Source organism: Cucurbita pepo, chromosome 3, assembly GCF_057944985.1.
Source record: "Cucurbita pepo subsp. pepo isolate OVF chromosome 3, ASM5794498v1, whole genome shotgun sequence".
NCBI classification, from domain to species: Eukaryota; Viridiplantae; Streptophyta; class Magnoliopsida; order Cucurbitales; family Cucurbitaceae; genus Cucurbita; species Cucurbita pepo.
In genome coordinates, this window is record NC_141800.1 from 2,343,082 (window position 1) to 2,361,851 (window position 18,770).

An 18,770-nucleotide genomic window follows, 5' to 3' on the forward strand; every position below is an offset into this window, starting at 1 on the left:
TCGTGAAGATTAAGGTTCACTAAGTTACTTTTGTCAAACCCAAGCTGTCTGTTATGATTACAACGATATATAGACATCAAAAAACTCATGAATGAGGCCTTAAAACAACTTCAAACATTAGAAAAATATTGGAAAATTATAAGATATTAAACATAAAAAGGACTAAATTAATACGAAAATGGAAGATAAACAAACTTATTATCCATATTAAGTTATACCAAATACCTATGAATTTGGAGCGAGTATTAATTATGTTCATACACGTTGAAATTTGCCAAAAAAAAAAATTTGAATACTCAGTATACTATTTACTGAAACAAAGGATGAAGAATGGATTATTGGATGAGTACTATGAGAGGAAATGAATTAGAGTTGGGACCATGTGAGTGGAAATGGAAAGACTTTCCTTTTCATCCATGGACCCTCGATTCCAGACCAGGAGCTCTTATCCAATTCGATCGAGGTGGGGGCGCAGTTTTTCACCGTTATCCATGCGGAAGGGGACGTGGCTTTGAAGCAAAAAAAAGAAAGAAAAAGGGTATATTTGGATAGGATTGTGGGCACCATCATCATCAATGATCAACAATCATCAATTTCATCGAAAGTTGGAGCAAAATGTCATATTATCTGTCCGCTGATCCACTAACCCTTCATCCGTCTTGTAAACTAATCCACAAATTACAGTCGCGTCGAGGGCTTTACAAGGTCAATGGGCGGTGTTGGGGACGCAAGGGAGCGGGACCCATTGAAGCAAATCTTGAAAGGAGTAATGGGTTCCGCTTGTACTTCTCACCCAGATGGGTTTTCTTTTCTCCCTCTTGAAATTTATACGTGACAGTAAGAAAAACAGGGTATTCTCTCAGTTAGATGATCATCGGCCTTTATAAGGAGGTTGACTGAGCAAATACAGCAGTATTTCAACTCGAGTTTACGAATTTGAACTCATCTTTGGACTTGAATTTCTTCTACTTCTGATAAATTTCAGCAGGTTCACGGATGAACACAATCTTCATTTCTATTTCCTGTTGATTTTGAAGAATTTGTGTTGGCTGTAAGTCCGATCTTGTTGAGAATCTAGTTTGCTTGTGTATTGGGCTTTTCGTAAGTCATCTCTGATTTCGTTTCTGTTAAGTGTCATTAGTTAATCGCTCGATCGTTGTTAGTGTTTATTCAGGCGTTTTTTCTTAACCAAATTAGATATTATTCAGGCGTTTTGTTATTGTCACTTGCACTGCTGCTGCTGCTACATTGTTGTAATGGCAAGGTGTTTGTATAATCATGGATGGACTACCAAACTGAGCTTGATTTCCTTTTTTTGGTTTTGATAGCGTTGGATGCAATGATTGTAATGGGTTCTCGTGAAGTCTCATATTATGTTCTTCTGCTATGCTTCGGTATTGTGGTCGTCTCTGTTTGTACATTCTTTGCCATTGGAGATGACACCGCCCAGCCCGTTCGCCTAGTTGTTAATGCTTCAAATGCATCAACACGGCAGATTCCTGAAACACTTTTTGGAATATTTTTTGAGGTTGGTTCTTTAAATTGTTTTTGCTGTTTCTTTCATAATATATATATATATATTCTTCTGAATCCAAACTTCTTTTATCTGAAATTATGACAATATTATTCATGATTATTTTTCATGTTTTTCAGCTTACTGCAAAAACAACTAAACTCTTGGTTTAGTTAATTTACGATTTGTCGTTTTGTTGATGTTATGTTATAGATTGTGAATCGTCTAAATTGTTCGATTGGAACAAATAGATTGTTGTTGCTATTGATGTTATCAGTCTATGGACTTTCTAATATCGTTTTATGCATAATGACATCATAGGTTGTAAGGGTAAGCGTTGTTGGGAGTGCACACGCTAAGTTTCTTTTGTCACTACGCGACTTTACAGCGTTTTACTAATTCGAGCTTGTTTACATAATTGTGGGGTTTGATTTGTACTTTTGAGAAAAATATCAAGAAGAATGAGCTTATTTTCATGCTCTCTTTTACAGGAAATTAATCATGCAGGGGCTGGTGGAATATGGGCAGAGCTTGTGAGCAACAGAGGTCAGCTCATTTTCCTTATGAAAATAGCATCAAGAAGATGATGGGTGAAGGGTTTGGAGTCTTTATTGAGTTCTTGCATTCGGAATTCGCTTTCGACTTAAAGTTGTTTACTAAATGAGCCAATTCATTCATTGGTTTCTGTTGTGGAAGCACCATGTATTTTCTTAGATGGAACCATGGAGGATATATTTTTATTTGCAATTAAAATGAGCCAAGAACATGCTGATGATATAATCTTTATGATTCTTTTATTCACAGGGTTTGAAGCTGGGGGTCCAAACGTTCCATCGAATATTAGTCCTTGGTCAATCATAGGAAACGAGTCAACTATTAGTGTATCAACAGATCGCTCGTCCTGCTTTGATCGGAATAAGGTGGCTCTACGTATGGACGTGTTGTGTGACAGTGAAGGTATCAATGTCTGTCCAACTGGAGGAGTTGGTATCTACAACCCTGGATTCTGGGGCATGGTTAGTCCTCTTTGAGAAGGAATTTCTTTCCAATGCTTTTATGTTGGGAATTTTCTGGACCCTTATGTTCTTAAAATGTTAAATTCGGTTTCCCTCCTCAGAATATCGAGCAAGGGAAGGCATACAAAGTGACTCTTTTTGTTCGATCCTCCGGAAAAATTGATCTGTCCATTTCACTCACAGATTCGAGTGGGCTGAAAAAGTTGGCAACATCATCCATCATGTGAGCTTATCTGATTTTTTCAAAAGAACTCCTTGCTGGAATGGCAATCCAATATAAATTACTTGTCTTTGTAGATCTTCTGATGTGTCAAACTGGACAAAGATGGAGGTTCTATTGAATGCCTCCGAAACTAATCCCAATTCACGTCTTCAGTTGACTACATCAACAAAAGGGGTAATATGGTTCGACCAAGTCTCGGCCATGCCTCTGGAAACATATAAGGTATTTGTCTCTATATGTCTATATGGTTTGACCAAGTCATGGAAGTGTAGAATTGCAATGTTTTCGGGGTTTTGCTTCGAATTTTCTCAGTAGTTTTCTGCTTATTGTGCTAGACACTGCATTCATATTTGTATCCTTTGAGGACGAGATAATCATGAGTACGATACTACTACCCTTTTTCTACCCCTTTTCGGAACTCAAGCTAATCGTTCTGCATAATTCAAAATGGTTCATGTGCATTATACTTCTACATTGGTAGTATGAAATTACTTTCTGCTTCAGGAGCCAAAAGCACAACTTATTGTCTTCAGGAGCTTTGTACTTCCTTTTCTAAAGATACCAAACAACTTTAGATGAATGGTTATACTTTTTTATTGCACAGAAATCATGTATTTCACTTTCCTTACAGTTGTAACCTTTATCATTATGCAGGGTCATGGTTTCCGAAACGATCTAGTCCAAATGATGGCTGATTTAGAACCCCGATTTATTAGATTTCCAGGTAATCGTCGTGTTTCATCTTTCCTTACCTCTCTCAAATCTTGTCAGGTTGTGTTTAATGTTCGAATTGTAAGAACTTATTGCTACAAATTTGAAATTTCTTCGTCGTGCGGTGTTTCTTTGTTGGTCGTGGTAACTGATAGGCAATCATTTTTTTCTTAAATCATATAAATGAAGGGGGATGCTTTGTGGAAGGTGAGTGGTTAAGAAATGCATTTCGTTGGAAAGAAACCGTTGGACCATGGGAACAGAGACCTGGACACTTTGGTGATGTTTGGATGTACTGGACTGATGATGGACTTGGCTACTTTGAGTTTCTCCAAGTGAGTGTTGTATTTATTTTTCCATGCAGTCAGTATAACTTTTCTTTAAAAACAGAAATACTTGCAAGCGCTGGCACACGACCCGTGTGCCTGGCTTTAATACCATTTGTAACCGCTCAAGTCCGTCGCTAGCAGATATTGCACTCTTTGGGCTTCCCCTTCTAGGCTTCCCCTCAAGGTTTTAAAACACGTCTGTTAGGGAGAAGTTTCCACACCCTTATAAGGAGTGTTTTGTTCCCCTCTCCAACCAACGTGGGATCTCACGATTTATGTCCGTCCAAAAAAGAGAGATGGTTTGTGCTGACATCGAGTAGTGTGTCACTTAGCTATTGTGGAGTGGTACAAGCTCAATGTATTAATGGACGTCATCAAAGTTGAATATCATCAGGTTGAGAGGAACAGTAAAATAAGAAATGTATCACAGATTGATAACAAATCATTAAGATAGCCCCCACAGAAGAGTTGCTACTTAACTTTATCTCATAATTGATATTACTTGCATGTTATGATTGATACTCTTCAAGTTTGGTTGTATATTACATTATTTATTGAGCTTTCCTTTGCAGCTAGCAGAAGATCTTGGTGCTGCGCCAGTTTGGGTGTTCAATAATGGTAATCCATGATGGTTATCTTCCTTTCCTGCTTTCTCCTTTTATTCATTTATTTTCTTCTGCTCAATATATAATTTTATTTTCTAAGGAATCAGCCACCGAGATGAGGTCGATACTTCCGCTATCTCACCGTTTGTGCAGGTATGCTCGCAATCATTTGTTGATGTTTAACAGGCACTTCTACTCCCTCCTGTATGGATAATAGTTTTATGATGCCTGCAATTATATAGTTGCGAGTTTTAACCAATAAAGATCTCGAAATGAGGTCGAGAGAACAAGCTAGTGTAAGCTCATTAGGGTTAGTGACTTAAGATACCTAGTTGTGTCATCTCTTTTTGATGTGCATATGCATTATCTTGTGTTTTTCGAGTACTGTCCTGAATTGCTATCAGGCCGATAAATCGGTTTTTGTTACTTGGACTAGGAAATATGCTTCGTAATGATCTTCGTGGTATTTCTTGTCGATAAATTTGAAATATTGAAATGACTGGCAGTGTGTATCTTGTGAAATCTGTAAATCTTTCCCATACTAACAAATGGGTAGTATCTTGATTTTGTCAAGTCGGTATTCATCTAATCACGATGTAGCGATTTTAGGAAGCGCTTGACAGCATCGAGTTTGCAAGAGGAGATCCTAACTCTACTTGGGGTTCCGTTCGGGCTTCGATGGGACATCCAGAACCTTTTGACTTGAAGTATGTTGCCATTGGAAATGAGGACTGTGGCAAAAAGAACTACAGAGGTTTCTCAATCTTTTAGAGTATTTTCTTCATGTTTCCATATGGTTCTGAACTTCTAGCATTATTTAAAATGGTTCTGAACTTGATTAACAGGCTTGATTCAGATTCTGTAATTTAAAATGTGTTTTGTAAAATTCAGTCCCTTTTTTGAGTTAATCTGTCCTTCTAGCAAATAAGTATAGCATTGCGAGATCCCACGTCGGTTGGGGAGGAAAACGAAGCATTCTTTATAAGGGTGTGGAAACCTCTCCCTAGCAGACGTGTTTAAAACCGTGAGGTTGACGGCAATATGTAACGGACCAAAGCAGACAATATCTGTTAGCGGTAGGCTTGGGCTATTAGAAATGGTACCAAAGCCAAGTTTCTTACAATGTGCCAGCGAGGAGGCTGAGCCCCGAAGGAGGTGGACATGAGGCAGTGTGCCAGCAAGGATGCTAGGCTCTGAAGGGGGTGGGATTGGGGGGTCTCACATCGATTGGAGAAGGGAACGAAACATTATTTATAAGAGTGTGAAAACTTCTCCCTAGTAGACGCATTTTAAAACCGTGAGGCTGATGACAAGTGATGTTTGTCAAAATGTTGTAAATTTTCCTCTGCTCTTTCCTTGAAGAACTTTTATTTGGGCAGGAAATTATGTCAAGATCTACAACGCGATGAAACGTGCCTATCCCGACATTAAAATAATTTCGAACTGTGATGGGTCTTCTAGGAAGTTGGATCACCCAGCTGATTACTATGACTTTCATGTAAGATTTCTTAAGCATCGCCTATTCATTTTCTGCAAATGGAATAATGTTGTTTTTAGTTTCATACTAATTTCTCCCCATATCAGATATATACCTCCGCCAACCAAATGTTTTCAATGGCTCATAGGTTTGATAAAACATCACGCACTGGTCCAAAGGTCTCTACCTCCTCCATTCTATTCCTCTCTTCCTTTTGGCTCTAAATATAGAATTGAATACGAACCAACTTCTGCGATTACTCTGCAGGCGTTTGTGAGCGAGTATGCTGTGACGGGATCAGATGCTGGCAAAGGCAGTCTTCTTGCAGCCCTCGCCGAAGCTGCATTTCTCATCGGCCTTGAGAAGAACAGGTTTGTAATATTAAAAACAATGCTGACATAAATTGTGAGATTCCACGTTAGTTAGAGAAGGGAACGAAACATTCTTTATAAGGGTGTGGAAACCCCTTACTAGTAGACGCATTTTAAAAACCTCGAGGAAAAGCCCAAAAAGGACAATATCTGATAGCGATGGATTATTAGCTACTTGTTTTCTTGCAGTGATATTGTTGAAATGGCAAGCTATGCACCACTTTTCGTGAATACTAATGACAGAAGGTATCACTGTCTGTTGCCTCATCAGCTCTGTCATGTCTGACAATGATTGATTGATAAACTAAAATGGAAAGCTTTGTGTTTCATAAAGGTGGAATCCAGATGCTATTGTCTTCAACTCATCCCACTTGTACGGAACGCCTAGCTATTGGATGCAACGTTTTTTTGTAGGCTCAAGTGGAGCAACTCTTCTTGATACTACACTGGATGCTAATTCTGCTTCTTCTTCCCTAATTGCATCTTCCATTATATGGAAAAATCCCGAAGATGAACGCAACTATCTTCGAATAAAGGTATATATGTATTTCTGTATATGTGAGATCCTACATCGGTTGGAGAGGGGAACGAACCATTTCTTATAAGGATGTGGTAACCTCTCCCTAGCATATGCGTTTTACAATTGTGAGATTGACATCGATACATAACTAGTTAAAATGGACAGTTTGGACAGTTTTTCTACGTGGATCTCCTATGTTATGACCAAAAGTCCCAAGACACGTTTTCAACATGTCTTCGACGTTATTTCATGGCATACTAATATAGCCAACCTTTTGCAGATTGTTAACTTTGGAAGCAACGAAGTGAGTCTCAAGATATCTGTAAATCATTTGAATGCATTCTCCATTCAGAAATCCGGGTCATCTCAGACTGTACTTACATCTCGTAATTTGATGGATGAGAATTCCTTGAATGACCCAATGAAGGTAATCCAAGCACCCTCTTGATCTTGAAATTTATTTCTAGAAATGTAAAGAAGAAATGGTACTAAATTGTCAAAAAACACTTCGATACACGAGAGCTGCAACGTGCAAGAGACCTTCGACTCCATGATAAGAAACTGACTTACACTCCGAAGTTACAAATCTGATTGGTAGCTAACTATATTCTTAGGTGATACTCTTTTCACCTCGGGTTTTAACCTCTGACGTTTCACGATGGCAGGTGATTCCGATCAAAGTTCCGCTCAATACCGCTGGAGAAAACATGGACGTTGTACTTCCCTCTCATTCTCTAACTTCACTTGACTTGTTCATGGAATCTAGCAGTATAAGGATGCCTCGAAGCTATCAATCATCAACATCTGCTATCTGAAGTTGTATATGAAGCTAATAAGCAAAACAGTGAATGCATTCATACGTCTGGTAATCTTTCAACATCGAATAGGTTGAAAGATCTATGTTATTTTCCTTGCAGTTTGGCTCCAAAGTGAAATAAGCATATAGTATGCTTATATTGTATAGTCCTTGGGGGAGCGCTCGTTGGCATCTGATTCGATATCAACGGCACCATTCTTGTAAATTAACATACTAACTATATGGAGCTATCTCCCCCAATTTGGCTGTCGAACACCATGCTAGTATGTCACGGTTACAAACTCAATAGAACCTCTACAATCATTATACCTCGTGTTCTTTACATCAATGATTAGGAACTCATAATTAAGAGCGAGCCTAATCCAATCTGTGATCTTTTAGTCAAAGTTCGCGGAGCAGGTATAGCTACAACACTCCTTCAATGATTATCTTATGAGAATTATTTCACAGAACAAGACAATATCCAAAGTTCGCCATTGTTATTTTATCCTATCTTAGCTTGCTGTATGGATTTGATGTGGCAACACCTATCCACCATACCCTTCTGCATCATCCCTATCTCAACTTATATTTTATGAACACATTTTTGTTCGATGATTAAAACAGGTTTGGGATTCAGTGACACAGAAGAAAATTTCACATATAGCAGATTAAATTAGAGGCACAACACCATTTCCTATCAATTTACATACATATAACCAAAGCCCACCTGTTAAAAGTAAAGATTAAATTCTGTTCACAGGTGAGGTTGAAATCAGCTAAAATCCTATTCTCTACCCCCTCCCTGTTTCTAAAAAGCATTAGTTGGCAGAGATCAGCAAGCATCTAACCTGAAATCGAAAATGCCGAACTTACATATTCTCAGCTGGGATTCGTCTGCTCCTCTCGATGGTCATACCAGTGTATCGCCCCGACAGATACTAGATTTGCAGAGTGGACAGGTTGCGTTTATCCGAAGCCATTTGCCGATGCACCCACAATGAAAATGGTGGTTACAGGGAAGAGTATAGAGCTCCGTCCCGTCTTCATATTGCGAAAGGCAAATGCAACATTCCTATAAAGAAGTAAATCTTCATATACTCAGCTTCAAAGAAATTACAAGATGAACATCACAGTAAGTGATGAGCAAAACTAAAAGCTGTCGTAGAATCACTAACTATTGTGATATTGCTATTGTAATCTGCTTGTGCGAAGGACTGTATCGTTATACGTACTTGTCTCTATAAGCAAGAACAGTCGATCGTGTTTGCAGTTAAGCAGGTCATGAAATTGAGTTATTGAAACAAGACCAAGAGTCCTAATTATTCAACCCAGATTGACCCTTATTATAAAATTCATAGATCTTTCAAGGCTCAAGAATTCAAATTCTACACTTATCAATCTAGAGCAGGAGCAAAATACTATAAAATTGATAGTTTGACATAAAAAGATAAGTAGCTGACCGAATCCTCTGGATGAAGAGCAAGTTCTTTGATAAGGTGATCGTTATCTAACTCCGTTGTTGCTCCAATTGGTTCCCGTTCTTTTCCATGGATAAACGCCCCGAGCGCAGCCTGACGAAATGTGTACTTGGGAAGAGCCCTGATAACCTCTTCTGAGGCACCTTCTCTGGCAGTCATGGCATATGCAAATGCTATAATAGGAATGCAGCAACAAAGGGAGAAGAAAACAACACATGCCATCCCAATACAAAAGAGAATAAAGAACAAGTCAAACGCTAGAAACACGACGGTTAACCTGCAATTAACACGACAAATATTCAGCACCGAAGCTCCAAATCAGATTAAATGGTTCCATACAACTACAAATCAAAGCTAGATTACTCGGGGTGAATGCAATTAAAGCTACAATTTCAAACCAACGATCTCAAAGGAACTAAAAGACATTTGATGACAACGCTTCATGGATTTAGTAAACCTTTAATCATCTTAGTTTCGTAATTGTTCGAGATCCAACACTCATCAGCTTAGTTCGATATGCAAATATTACTAAAACCCCTAATCTTACAAAAATCATAACTTAAAGCTCCAGAAGTCCAGATTGAACAGTGTGAAAATGCTAGATTTATTCAAAGCCCACCTAGAGGTTGCATTTGCAACAACTTTCAACAAGTAACGAAACTTTTCGTTGAATAAATGAAAAGAGACTAATGCAAAAGGGATACGAGCTCCGAAAACGAGCAAAAAGAAGAACAGAACATCGAAAAAAAATACATAGGAAGTTGCAGTTTGGTATATGAAACTATTTCTCCAAAAGGAGACATGTCAAAAGGCAAAGTTCTTACCAGTAAAGCCGGGGAGAATCCTGTAAAAGTGTATGGCCACCCATGACAATCCAATAGAATCCAAAGACCCACCAAACCGACGAGGTCATTGTATTCATTGACTCCAACCTTTTCATTATGCTAGAAGGACAAAGATCAAAACAAATTAGTCCAAAGCTTGTGTTGCTGCAGCTCATAGATCTGTATACTTTTGTGTTCATCAAATAAGTTCCAGACTAAATGTGAGAAAATGATGTGAAGTTATTGCTGGTTCGTTGAATGAAACATGAAAAAGAAAACAAAATAAGCTCAAAACCCATGAATTCACTGTGGCTTATATGTTTGAATTTGCCAAATGTTGAGCAGATTTGGTTTTTCAAACATATTGAAGAACAGATTGAATTCCATCATTATTATTCATTCAAAGGTTGAAATCAAACACCAAGAGAACCCTAGAGGAGGCGATCAAAAGGACATAAGTACACACATATTGCTTAGATTACTGCATTGGAAGGGGAAATCTCAAAATTGCGCATATGATTCAATCAATGAATGCATTAGATATAATTCATACAATGTCTTCACTGTTCTTCCTACCTGCGATGATACGCACGGTCCTCAAAGCCGTGGAGCGCCATACTCCGCTGATACTCAAAGAAGACAAACCCAACATGCAGGAGACATTGCAAGCCATATCCAGAAATCCAAAGGCGCAAAGGCGTGGAAGGGCGTTCTCGAAACGTGGACAAGAGGACAACAATGGAGACAAGAACAAAGGCCAAATTCCAAACGACGTCGAGAACTAAAATGGGCATAGAGTAGAAGCAATTTTCCCTAACAATGGAGCGGCGATTGAAATCGTTAGCGTCGTCGTGGTCTTCCGTGTCGGATCGGGAGTCGGCGCAATCGGCCAATAGGGGGCGGTGGCGGCCGGAGGTAATCAAACGGGTAGTGTAGCGAGTTAAAGGGATTGTAAAAGTGGTACTGACAGTGGGATAGCGAAGAACAGAATCATTATGAGTGCCGCCATTGGCAGTGCGTCTCAGTGCTCGTTCTTCTTCCATTATGGGAATGGCTTCCACTTGAGAGAGAGAGAGAGAGAGAGAGAGAGAGAGAGAGAATGGGTGCGGTGGCGGCTGAGAGTAGTTGGGTTGGGGAGCTGAGGCAGGTCGCAGGCGTTGCTATGGCTCCGTCGCGGCGTGGGGGGGAGATTCAAACGACGTCGTATAATATCTCAATCGTTCTAGACAGGGTTTTGTACGATGATGGATAATGTCCAAGCAACGATGTAATGTCGACCCTAAGAAAAAAAAAAAATAAATAATAATAATAAATTACCAATTTAATTTAATATTTATTTGGTCTCCAAATGATCCAACAAATTTATGAACTTCCCATTTCCACAATAAATTTTTAAATTTTTAAAAGTTTATAATACCCAAAATTAAAAACTTTAAGAAATTATTTTAGGCTCAATAATTTTGGACAAATAATTTAAAATTATTATTGTGACGATGAAGTGATAACGATTAATAAAAAATTAAATGAATTAAAATTTGACGTAACTTATCTTAAAATTTTAATACTCGTACAAAATTAAAATTCTTCATTTTTATAACACAGATGCCTTAAAAATAGAGAATTTATGCGCTTAAAAATTAAAATAAAATAAAAGATTATAGAATAATTTATAATTTTCACATTTAACCAATTAAAAATAATTAAGAATTGTGTTTGTGACAACAAATTAATGAGCCATGTCAATGTGTTGGAAGGTACAACTTAATAATAGAGCCCATTCAATTAATATTTCAACACTTCCATTTTCTTTTTCTTTTTTTTTTTTTTTTTTTTGCTTGGAATATATTTATATTTCTATAAATGAGAAACAAAAGGCTATGCTTGTAGAGGTTGAAAGTTCATTTTCATTTATGTCAATAAATAAATAATATATATATATATATATGTATAGTGGTAGGTACATTATCGGGTACAATTTTTACAATAAAATATTAAAAAGAATCTAACTCTAAAATTAAATATTCTAAAATTTAATCGTAAGGTGAAAATTCAAGAAAGATACGATCCAGCAAGTCCAAAAGTATCATAGATTTTTTAGTTTAAAGAGTACCAACTAGGAGATCAAAGCGATAATAATTAGTATCTTATTTAATGAGCTGCACTCAATGGTCAAAAATACCGTATTTATAGATGAGTATTATAAACTCTCTCTATTTGTTTTGTGATCTTGAAGGGCAGTTAATCAATCACGAATAAATAAGACATTTAGGTATGAATGATGATGCTGAAGATCAACCATGAAGATTTTATCGGAACGAACTAAGCATATACTATCCATTTAGTTTAGTTCTTACTTAACATCCAATTTATCACACACATTAATTAGCTCTATTGAGTGTTATCTTCATCTTGCCATAATTAAGCTACCAAACACTAAGTTACTCCAATTAAGACCATGCATTGTGATTTGAAAAACTTCTCAAACATTCTATATTCATAATAAATTAGATTCTCTAAACATTATAGAGTTAGAACCACTCCCACCTCTAGAATTTTAGATTTGCGATCTAATAATAAAAAATATATAAAGTAGTTTTTGTTTCTAAAATTTCACCGAGAATTAAAAAACTTCTAAAAGAAAACAAGCAAAGTTTTCAAAACCCGAATGGTTATCCAACCAGATCTTAAAACTTCGATTTAAACTTTCGGGTGGGGTAGATCTATGTTCCTTTTTGTGAAAAGGAAGCCATTTATAGAACAAAAGGAGAGAAAAATGTTGGAGAAATTTAAGGTAATCCAGTTGTGTTCAAGGTAGTGTAGAACAAGAAGGCCATAATAATAAATGAAGGGTTGGACAAAGTCATGCATGGGAGAGGGTCTTCCATGGTGAGGACCATCTTGGCTGGATGCTATGCTCTAGTAAAATGTAAATCCACCGACCTACAAACAAATCTTTCCTGTAATTTCTATATCAATTTTGGCCAAGTTTCCTTCCATTTCGCTGAGATTCATAATCTCACCTATAAGATCCCCGACATGAAAATGGTAGGTTTAAGCTAACTTAGCTAGCTATGATAGAACTAAAAGTATGAGGACCAAAAGCAGAAAAGCAATGGAATTTGTGGGGTATTTGGCTCAAGAGAAACAATAGAAACAACATAATTTCCATAATCCACCCTCTTCAGAACATCCACCGACATCAAAACTCTGATGCAAACAAACCTATCAGATAGCTTTTCTTTCTTTCTTTTTTTTTTTTTTTTTCTTTTTGATAATAACAACAGCAAGAGCAAGAGTTGAAGATGGTACCGTAGGATTTGCAGCAACAGACTGTACAGAAGAATTAGAAAACCTCTTCTCTTTGAAATTTAGCACCATACAGTATCTCCTACCAAGACTAGGGCTCAAGAGAACCACCACTAAGGAACAACATGAGAGCGGAATATGAGAGGATAGGTACAGCAAAATCCACTGCTCCAACACTGCACAATTAGTGGAATCGAGCTTGAACATCGTAACAAATTTTTAAGTGAAAAAAAGATGAAAGTAAAACAGTATTCTTACATTGTTTCCTATGTTTCAATATGTAACAGCCCAAGCCCACAGCTAAGAGATATTGTCTTCTTTGGGTTTTTCCTTCCGGTCTTCCCTTTAAAGTTTTAAAACGAGTCTGCTAGGGAGAGGTTTCCATACCCTTGTAAGGAATGCTTTGTTCCCCTCTCCAACCAATGTGGGATCTCACAATCCACCCCCCTTGGGGCCCAGCGTTCTCGCTGCCACACCGTCCAATGACTAGCTCTGATACCATTGGTAATAACCCAAGCCCACCGCTAGCAGATATTGTCTTTTCGGGCCTCAAGGTTTTAAAACGCGTCTGCTAGGAAGAGGTTTCCACATCCTTATAAGGAATGTTTCGTTCCCCTCTCCCACCAATATGAGATCTTACACAATCATATCAATACCAGCATTTATTTAAAGCCAAGGGATTCTTTTGAAACGTACCACTGAAAGCAAAGGTCCCTGCTTGAACTTGCCATGGAACGAAAATGCAGCTGGCTTTGGATTGTCTCCAGGTCCTCTAATAAAGCCACTGGACAGAAATTAAACAATTACATAGACAGGTCAGTTGAATTTACAATTTACTTGAGTCGGAGTACAATGTCAATAACTTACATCAATGATGGACAAATCAGGGGAGTCCTTTTAATATCATATACTGCGATCAGGCCATTATATAATTCATCTCCATCCTTGAAAGAGACAGCCAGTCGCTCTCCTGAAGCATCCCATGCTATCTTCTCAATACCCTGACTGAAAGGATAATGCACAGCTGTCAAAATTTTATGGTTAACAATACTGGTCATGGGCGGTCTAACAAACGAAACATATATACCTGTTCGTCAAAGTAGTTATCTCCGGCAAGTCAACAGCTAGCAGATGTGCAACTGAAGACAAAAATCATTGAGACTGCATCAGATCTACAAACGAGTAAAAACTGAAGATCCATATTAATGGCTAGCGAACATTTTGCAGTTTAATAGAAAGTAAAACTAGATTCATCACATTAACCAGGCAACATAGGCAATAAAAATATTGTCCCTGTAGAGACACTAGGTGAAGACGTTAAGTTAAATAAACATTACTCAATACCTTGCATAATGCACCTGAATCAAAAATGAGAAAAGAGTTTCAAGTGATGATATTATCACAAATCATGAAGACTTGATCTAATCATTAGTTTGTTATCGGCAAACTGCCATGAAACTTCCAGAAAACTTCCGTTCATTCCTTTTTTTTCCACCAAACTCTCACTGTCTAAATATTATTTCTACAGATCTCATAAGAAAAACTTCCAGACACCCCAATTCTGGCAGTTGCAATATGCGAGACAGTGTGCACAAGTCCACTGTAGAACATGACGGAGGCCCAGATGAAAACTCTATAGTAGCTTGTTAGTAGACCCAGCAATTGTAAAGACGATTCACATACCTAATGACGGAGGCTTAGATGCAAAATGAATTGAACCCAATACTGAAGACTCAGAGAAAGCAAGTAGTATCATACGTCCATCAGGATCCCATATTGCTCCCTGAAATCATGAAATTGTTTAGTGGATACAAAGTAAAAAATTTAACTAGTTAAAGACTCTTACTAATTAAAGTGGTGGCTAGAAAATATTGCTAACAACTATAAATTTTAACTTGACTGACAAAAGTGAGAACTAAATAAAAGAATAATTTTCATGCAATGTCTAGATACCATGTCCGGACAATTGTTGACTACTTTACACTGATAACAAGAAGGATTAAGAGAAGGGGCAAGCTACGACGTATTATCTCCTATACAAGGGGGAAAAGAGGAGAAAAAAACCAATGAGATTTCTGATGCCATATCTGGCATAGTTAAAGCCTTATTCTTATCCAGCTATGGAATTCAATATTATTATTTGCTTCAACTACTATATGCGTACATGGATTATTTGGAGTATGAGTTGCATTTCTTCTACATCCTTGTCTATTTTCCTTATGAGAAACCGAAGTACATAGGAAGTTTCTCCTCCATCTGCCCATCTATATTACATTATTTTAAGTAGATACTATGCATTTTTTCCCTAGACCAAAACAGAGGGGGCGAGCAAGAGTAAATGACAGAGACAAAGAGAGAAGGGGAAACATCCCTGGACAAGTTAAAATAAATAAAACATAATTTTTTTTTCTTTGTACCGTGACAAAACCACTTGTTGTCGACCACTGTTCAGATGTCCATGTGTTCGTTTCCCAAAGATAAAATGTTCCATCCCTGCAAAATGAATGGTCTTATGTATGCAGAAAAAAACAGTCCTGGCTGATTATTATGTAACAAAATGCACAAGACAGTTGGATAGTACTTACAATTTTGCAGCAAAAAAGTAATCTCCAGAAGGTGACCACTTGATTGTTGATACACACCCTAATCCACGCCTAATGGGTGTTCCCAACCCTGGAACCATTCAAGAGTCAAAGAAGTTCTTAAAGAAACATAGGAGGGAGGGAGGCAGGAGAGAACTTCAAAATAATGAAAACAAATAAATTAATCAATTGGTAAATGAGATGAGAAACAAAATAAAATAATCAGGCAATTCAAGTACTGTTGATACATTACTAAAGAAGCATTTTCCATAGATATGCTACCCGGGACTATTATGTTTTTTTAACCCCTTTGAATAGAAAAGATTCAGAGATATAGAAGGAGGAAATGAATCCCTAGCATTATTCTTCTTGAAAAATAGCGTCCAGTCATCAAACATAATTAAGAAGATTAGCCTTTGACATACCTTGAGCGACATCCCAAATGGTAAAAGAAGAGCTCTCATAAGATGCAGATGCTAGATATGTGCCAATGAGTCAAGGAAATTTCTCGTATCAGGTTGAAATACTTCAGTGAGGAGATAAATGAAAAAGAATCATAAAAATATAGCAAAAGTCAAATATCATCAGCAAGTATAATCAAAGAAAATTATTTGAGAGATTCTTCCGCAGAGGAAGAGGGGAAAACACCCGCCACCAACCAACAATTCAACTATCATGCAAAGGACTAAATTTTTTTAATTTATTTGGATATCTTCCATCAGGACTCCATGACAGGGCACTAATCTGTTCATCACGGGTTCGAAGAAAATCAATTAGGGTATATCGAACCCCAGAGCCTCTTGAGAATGATCCTAAGAAGGACACGGCACCAGGTCTCACCGAAGCAGCATTTCCTGGGAAAGAAGCAGCCCAGATGCAAATTCCATCTCTGAAAGAACATTCAGTCCAAGAATCTCAAGTCAAGTTAATGGTAAATATTCTTGCGAGAAATAGTTTTGTCCTCTAAAGTTCTAAGATATCTAGTGTTTATTTTAAATGATAAGATTGCAGCTCTAAGGTACTTACTTGCATGCCACCGAAAGAGTCCTCCCGCCATTTGGTCTCCACTCAAGAACTTTAACATCTCTTTGCAAGTCGTGGGTCAAAATGCAAGGGTCTTTTCCTTCTGTCCAGAACATAAAATACATTCGCATTATTTGAAAGAAATTGAACAACAAATTTTACGATGAAATGAACAGTACAAATACAACAACGCTACTTCTATATACAAATAAAAAGATTACAAAACTTTAACCAAGTCATATGGTGAATCAGATTCAATGACCTGCATTTTCAAAATCACGGACAACAACTTGATTCGTCCCAGATATGAATGCTAAAATATGCTTGTGCTGGTGCCAACTCACTCCTTGAAGATATTCTGCTGGTAAGTATTTTACCTATAAAATTGATCAGTGAGCATAAGTTGCTTAACTTTCATTCACAAGTTACAAAGCACGTGCTTACTTTTGGAATGCACGTTGCAGTCAATTTACTAAACTCAAATGTATCTTTTAACAACTTCAGAACTTCAAAGTAGATAGAGTTCCATAAAGCAACCATTTTTATCATGCAAAGAAAAAATGTCGAACTTCCTAAAAATTACAATGGATGTGTAATTTAAAGACACCATTTTAAATTTCATATCTTCTGTATTCGAATTTATTGAACCCCAACAATCATATCTAAGTAAAAACTTAAAGGCATCATGAACTTCAAAATGTTTCCTTGTTGCCAATATATATAAGGTACGCCAGTAGGAGTAAGATACAACAATTAAAATGTAATAGCAAACTAAAATTAAATTAACCATCAATTTTTTCTGTGTGTCCCTAAGTGCAACGAAGTTTGCCGAGCGAAAATGCTTACAAATATTTCCTTACCTAACAATTTATCGTGTTATAGTGCCTTAGGTATGAATCATATTGAACAAGATATAGGATTTCAGAGTGCCTTACACAAAATGATATTGAAGGATTGTTATTGTTATGAAGTTGGGTTAGCAAACTAATTTCATGTAGACAATCAAATTCTTCTTTTTTGAGCCAAAATTTTCTTTCTTTAGATGAAATGGAATATTTTCATTTGTTAAGAGAAAACATTTAAGACTGATCTCTTGTAAACAAAAAATAAAAAAGGATGGAACAAAAATACCCGCAGTTCTGCTACGAGAATGCCTCGACATCAGGAAACTAGTGTACCGGCATTTAGAAATGCTTCTGAACCACACGATTAGCTATCAACAATTATTAAACTTACATCATTAGGACGTAAAAAGCGCTTGATGGAGCCCTCGAGGAATCCCTGCAAAGATGCAATCACACTCTTCCTTTGGATACTTTCCCCATTTGCTTCATCATTTCTAGCCTCATTGTTCGGTTCAGGAATCGGTGACTCCAAAAAATCCGACTGAAATGGAACAGGACTAAACACCATACCCTGTTAAACGCCACAGCCACAAATTCCATAAACAAAAACATCGCCCCTGAAGAGAACGGTAACATCAACCATAAATTTCAACTATCATTACTCACAAGGACTTTCCCATAAGTGTCGTTCGCCAGATCATCGGAGATTCGATCAGCAGTAACTGAACAGTAAGAAATTCACAAAACAGATGCTCAATATCATAAAAAGTAAAACACTGCAACTATATACATGAGAAGCAAAGTAAAAGTTCGATACTAACTGAGGTCGCGATTGATTTCGCATATGGTAACAGACCCAGGAGGAGGAAATGAAGGCATTATGAGAAAACTTAAAAGCCCTAAATCGATCAAATGACTGAATTTCTGCCCAATTCAGCTCGAGAACTGAATTTGATTCCGGCGAAGTTCTTGGATTGTTTGAGCACCGGATTTTCCCGCCCACTCGTTCGGGTCCGTAGTCGGATTTTCCAATGGAGATCCTTTTAAAGATTGCTGAAATGTTCGAAAATAGGGTTTAGATTTTATTTTTAAAATATATAAAATATATATATATATATATATATATATATTTTTTTTTTTTTTTTTTT

The 18,770-nt window shown here is 37.2% G+C and overlaps 3 protein-coding genes across 6 annotated transcripts; 1 reads left to right on the forward strand and 2 right to left on the reverse strand.

Moving 5' to 3' along the window:
* Nucleotides 1–481: 481 nt before the first annotated feature.
* Nucleotides 482–7,890, forward strand: LOC111790586 (alpha-L-arabinofuranosidase 1). 4 transcript variants are annotated; one of them, XM_023671547.2, is made up of 18 exons: nt 482–1,101; nt 1,329–1,528; nt 2,005–2,059; nt 2,318–2,529; nt 2,631–2,752; nt 2,827–2,974; nt 3,407–3,476; nt 3,653–3,798; nt 4,365–4,410; nt 4,498–4,550; nt 5,007–5,151; nt 5,777–5,895; nt 5,982–6,053; nt 6,142–6,245; nt 6,435–6,491; nt 6,580–6,781; nt 7,046–7,192; nt 7,431–7,890. In XM_023671547.2, exons 2-18 carry the CDS (start codon nt 1,340–1,342, stop codon nt 7,578–7,580), a joined length of 2,037 nt encoding a protein of 678 aa, XP_023527315.2. In that variant the 5' UTR covers nt 482–1,101; nt 1,329–1,339; the 3' UTR covers nt 7,581–7,890. The 4 variants fall into 4 exon arrangements, with proteins under 4 accessions (XP_023527315.2, XP_023527316.2, XP_023527313.2 ...); XM_023671548.2 differs by having other exon boundaries at nt 482–988; XM_023671546.2 differs by having other exon boundaries at nt 483–1,051.
* Nucleotides 7,891–8,201: 311 nt separating this feature from the next.
* Nucleotides 8,202–11,109, reverse strand: LOC111790589 (E3 ubiquitin-protein ligase At4g11680). Its single transcript, XM_023671554.2, has 4 exons — nt 10,443–11,109; nt 9,867–9,986; nt 9,025–9,319; nt 8,202–8,636 (listed from the first exon to the last, which is right to left on the reverse strand). Exons 1-4 carry the CDS (start codon nt 10,907–10,909, stop codon nt 8,475–8,477), a joined length of 1,044 nt encoding a protein of 347 aa, XP_023527322.2. The 5' UTR covers nt 10,910–11,109; the 3' UTR covers nt 8,202–8,474.
* Nucleotides 11,110–13,001: 1,892 nt separating this feature from the next.
* Nucleotides 13,002–18,698, reverse strand: LOC111790587 (Transducin/WD40 repeat-like superfamily protein). The gene is made up of 14 exons (XM_023671550.2): nt 18,444–18,698; nt 18,289–18,344; nt 18,014–18,193; nt 17,040–17,154; nt 16,781–16,880; nt 16,467–16,643; nt 16,180–16,238; nt 15,758–15,845; nt 15,590–15,665; nt 14,856–14,955; nt 14,260–14,311; nt 14,040–14,177; nt 13,869–13,956; nt 13,002–13,348 (listed from the first exon to the last, which is right to left on the reverse strand). Exons 1-14 carry the CDS (start codon nt 18,499–18,501, stop codon nt 13,286–13,288), a joined length of 1,350 nt encoding a protein of 449 aa, XP_023527318.2. The 5' UTR covers nt 18,502–18,698; the 3' UTR covers nt 13,002–13,285.
* Nucleotides 18,699–18,770: the final 72 nt, after the last annotated feature.

Bases quoted from the DNA above. Each gene is read 5' to 3' on its own strand.
- LOC111790587 (XM_023671550.2), bottom strand. From the start codon at position 18,501: ATGCCTTCATTTCCTCCTCCTGGGTCTGTTACCATATGCGAAATCAAT. The intron at 16,239-16,466 runs ATATCCAAATAA...ACTCATTGGCAC, and splicing joins TCATGGAGTCCTGATGGAAG to ATATCTAGCATCTGCATCTT. The intron at 13,349-13,868 runs GTACGTTTCAAA...CTAATTGTGCAG, and splicing joins AGGGACCTTTGCTTTCAGTG to TGTTGGAGCAGTGGATTTTG.
- LOC111790586 (XM_023671545.2), top strand. From the start codon at position 1,283: ATGGACTACCAAACTGAGCTTGATTTCCTTTTTTTGGTTTTGATAGCG. The intron at 1,529-2,004 runs GTTGGTTCTTTA...TCTCTTTTACAG, and splicing joins TTTTTGGAATATTTTTTGAG to GAAATTAATCATGCAGGGGC. The intron at 5,152-5,776 runs GTTTCTCAATCT...TTATTTGGGCAG, and splicing joins TGGCAAAAAGAACTACAGAG to GAAATTATGTCAAGATCTAC.
- LOC111790589 (XM_023671554.2), bottom strand. From the start codon at position 10,909: ATGGAAGAAGAACGAGCACTGAGACGCACTGCCAATGGCGGCACTCAT. The intron at 9,987-10,442 runs GTAGGAAGAACA...TTGTCCTTCTAG, and splicing joins GACCGTGCGTATCATCGCAG to CATAATGAAAAGGTTGGAGT. The intron at 9,320-9,866 runs GTAAGAACTTTG...TGTTAATTGCAG, and splicing joins GATTCTCCCCGGCTTTACTG to GTTAACCGTCGTGTTTCTAG.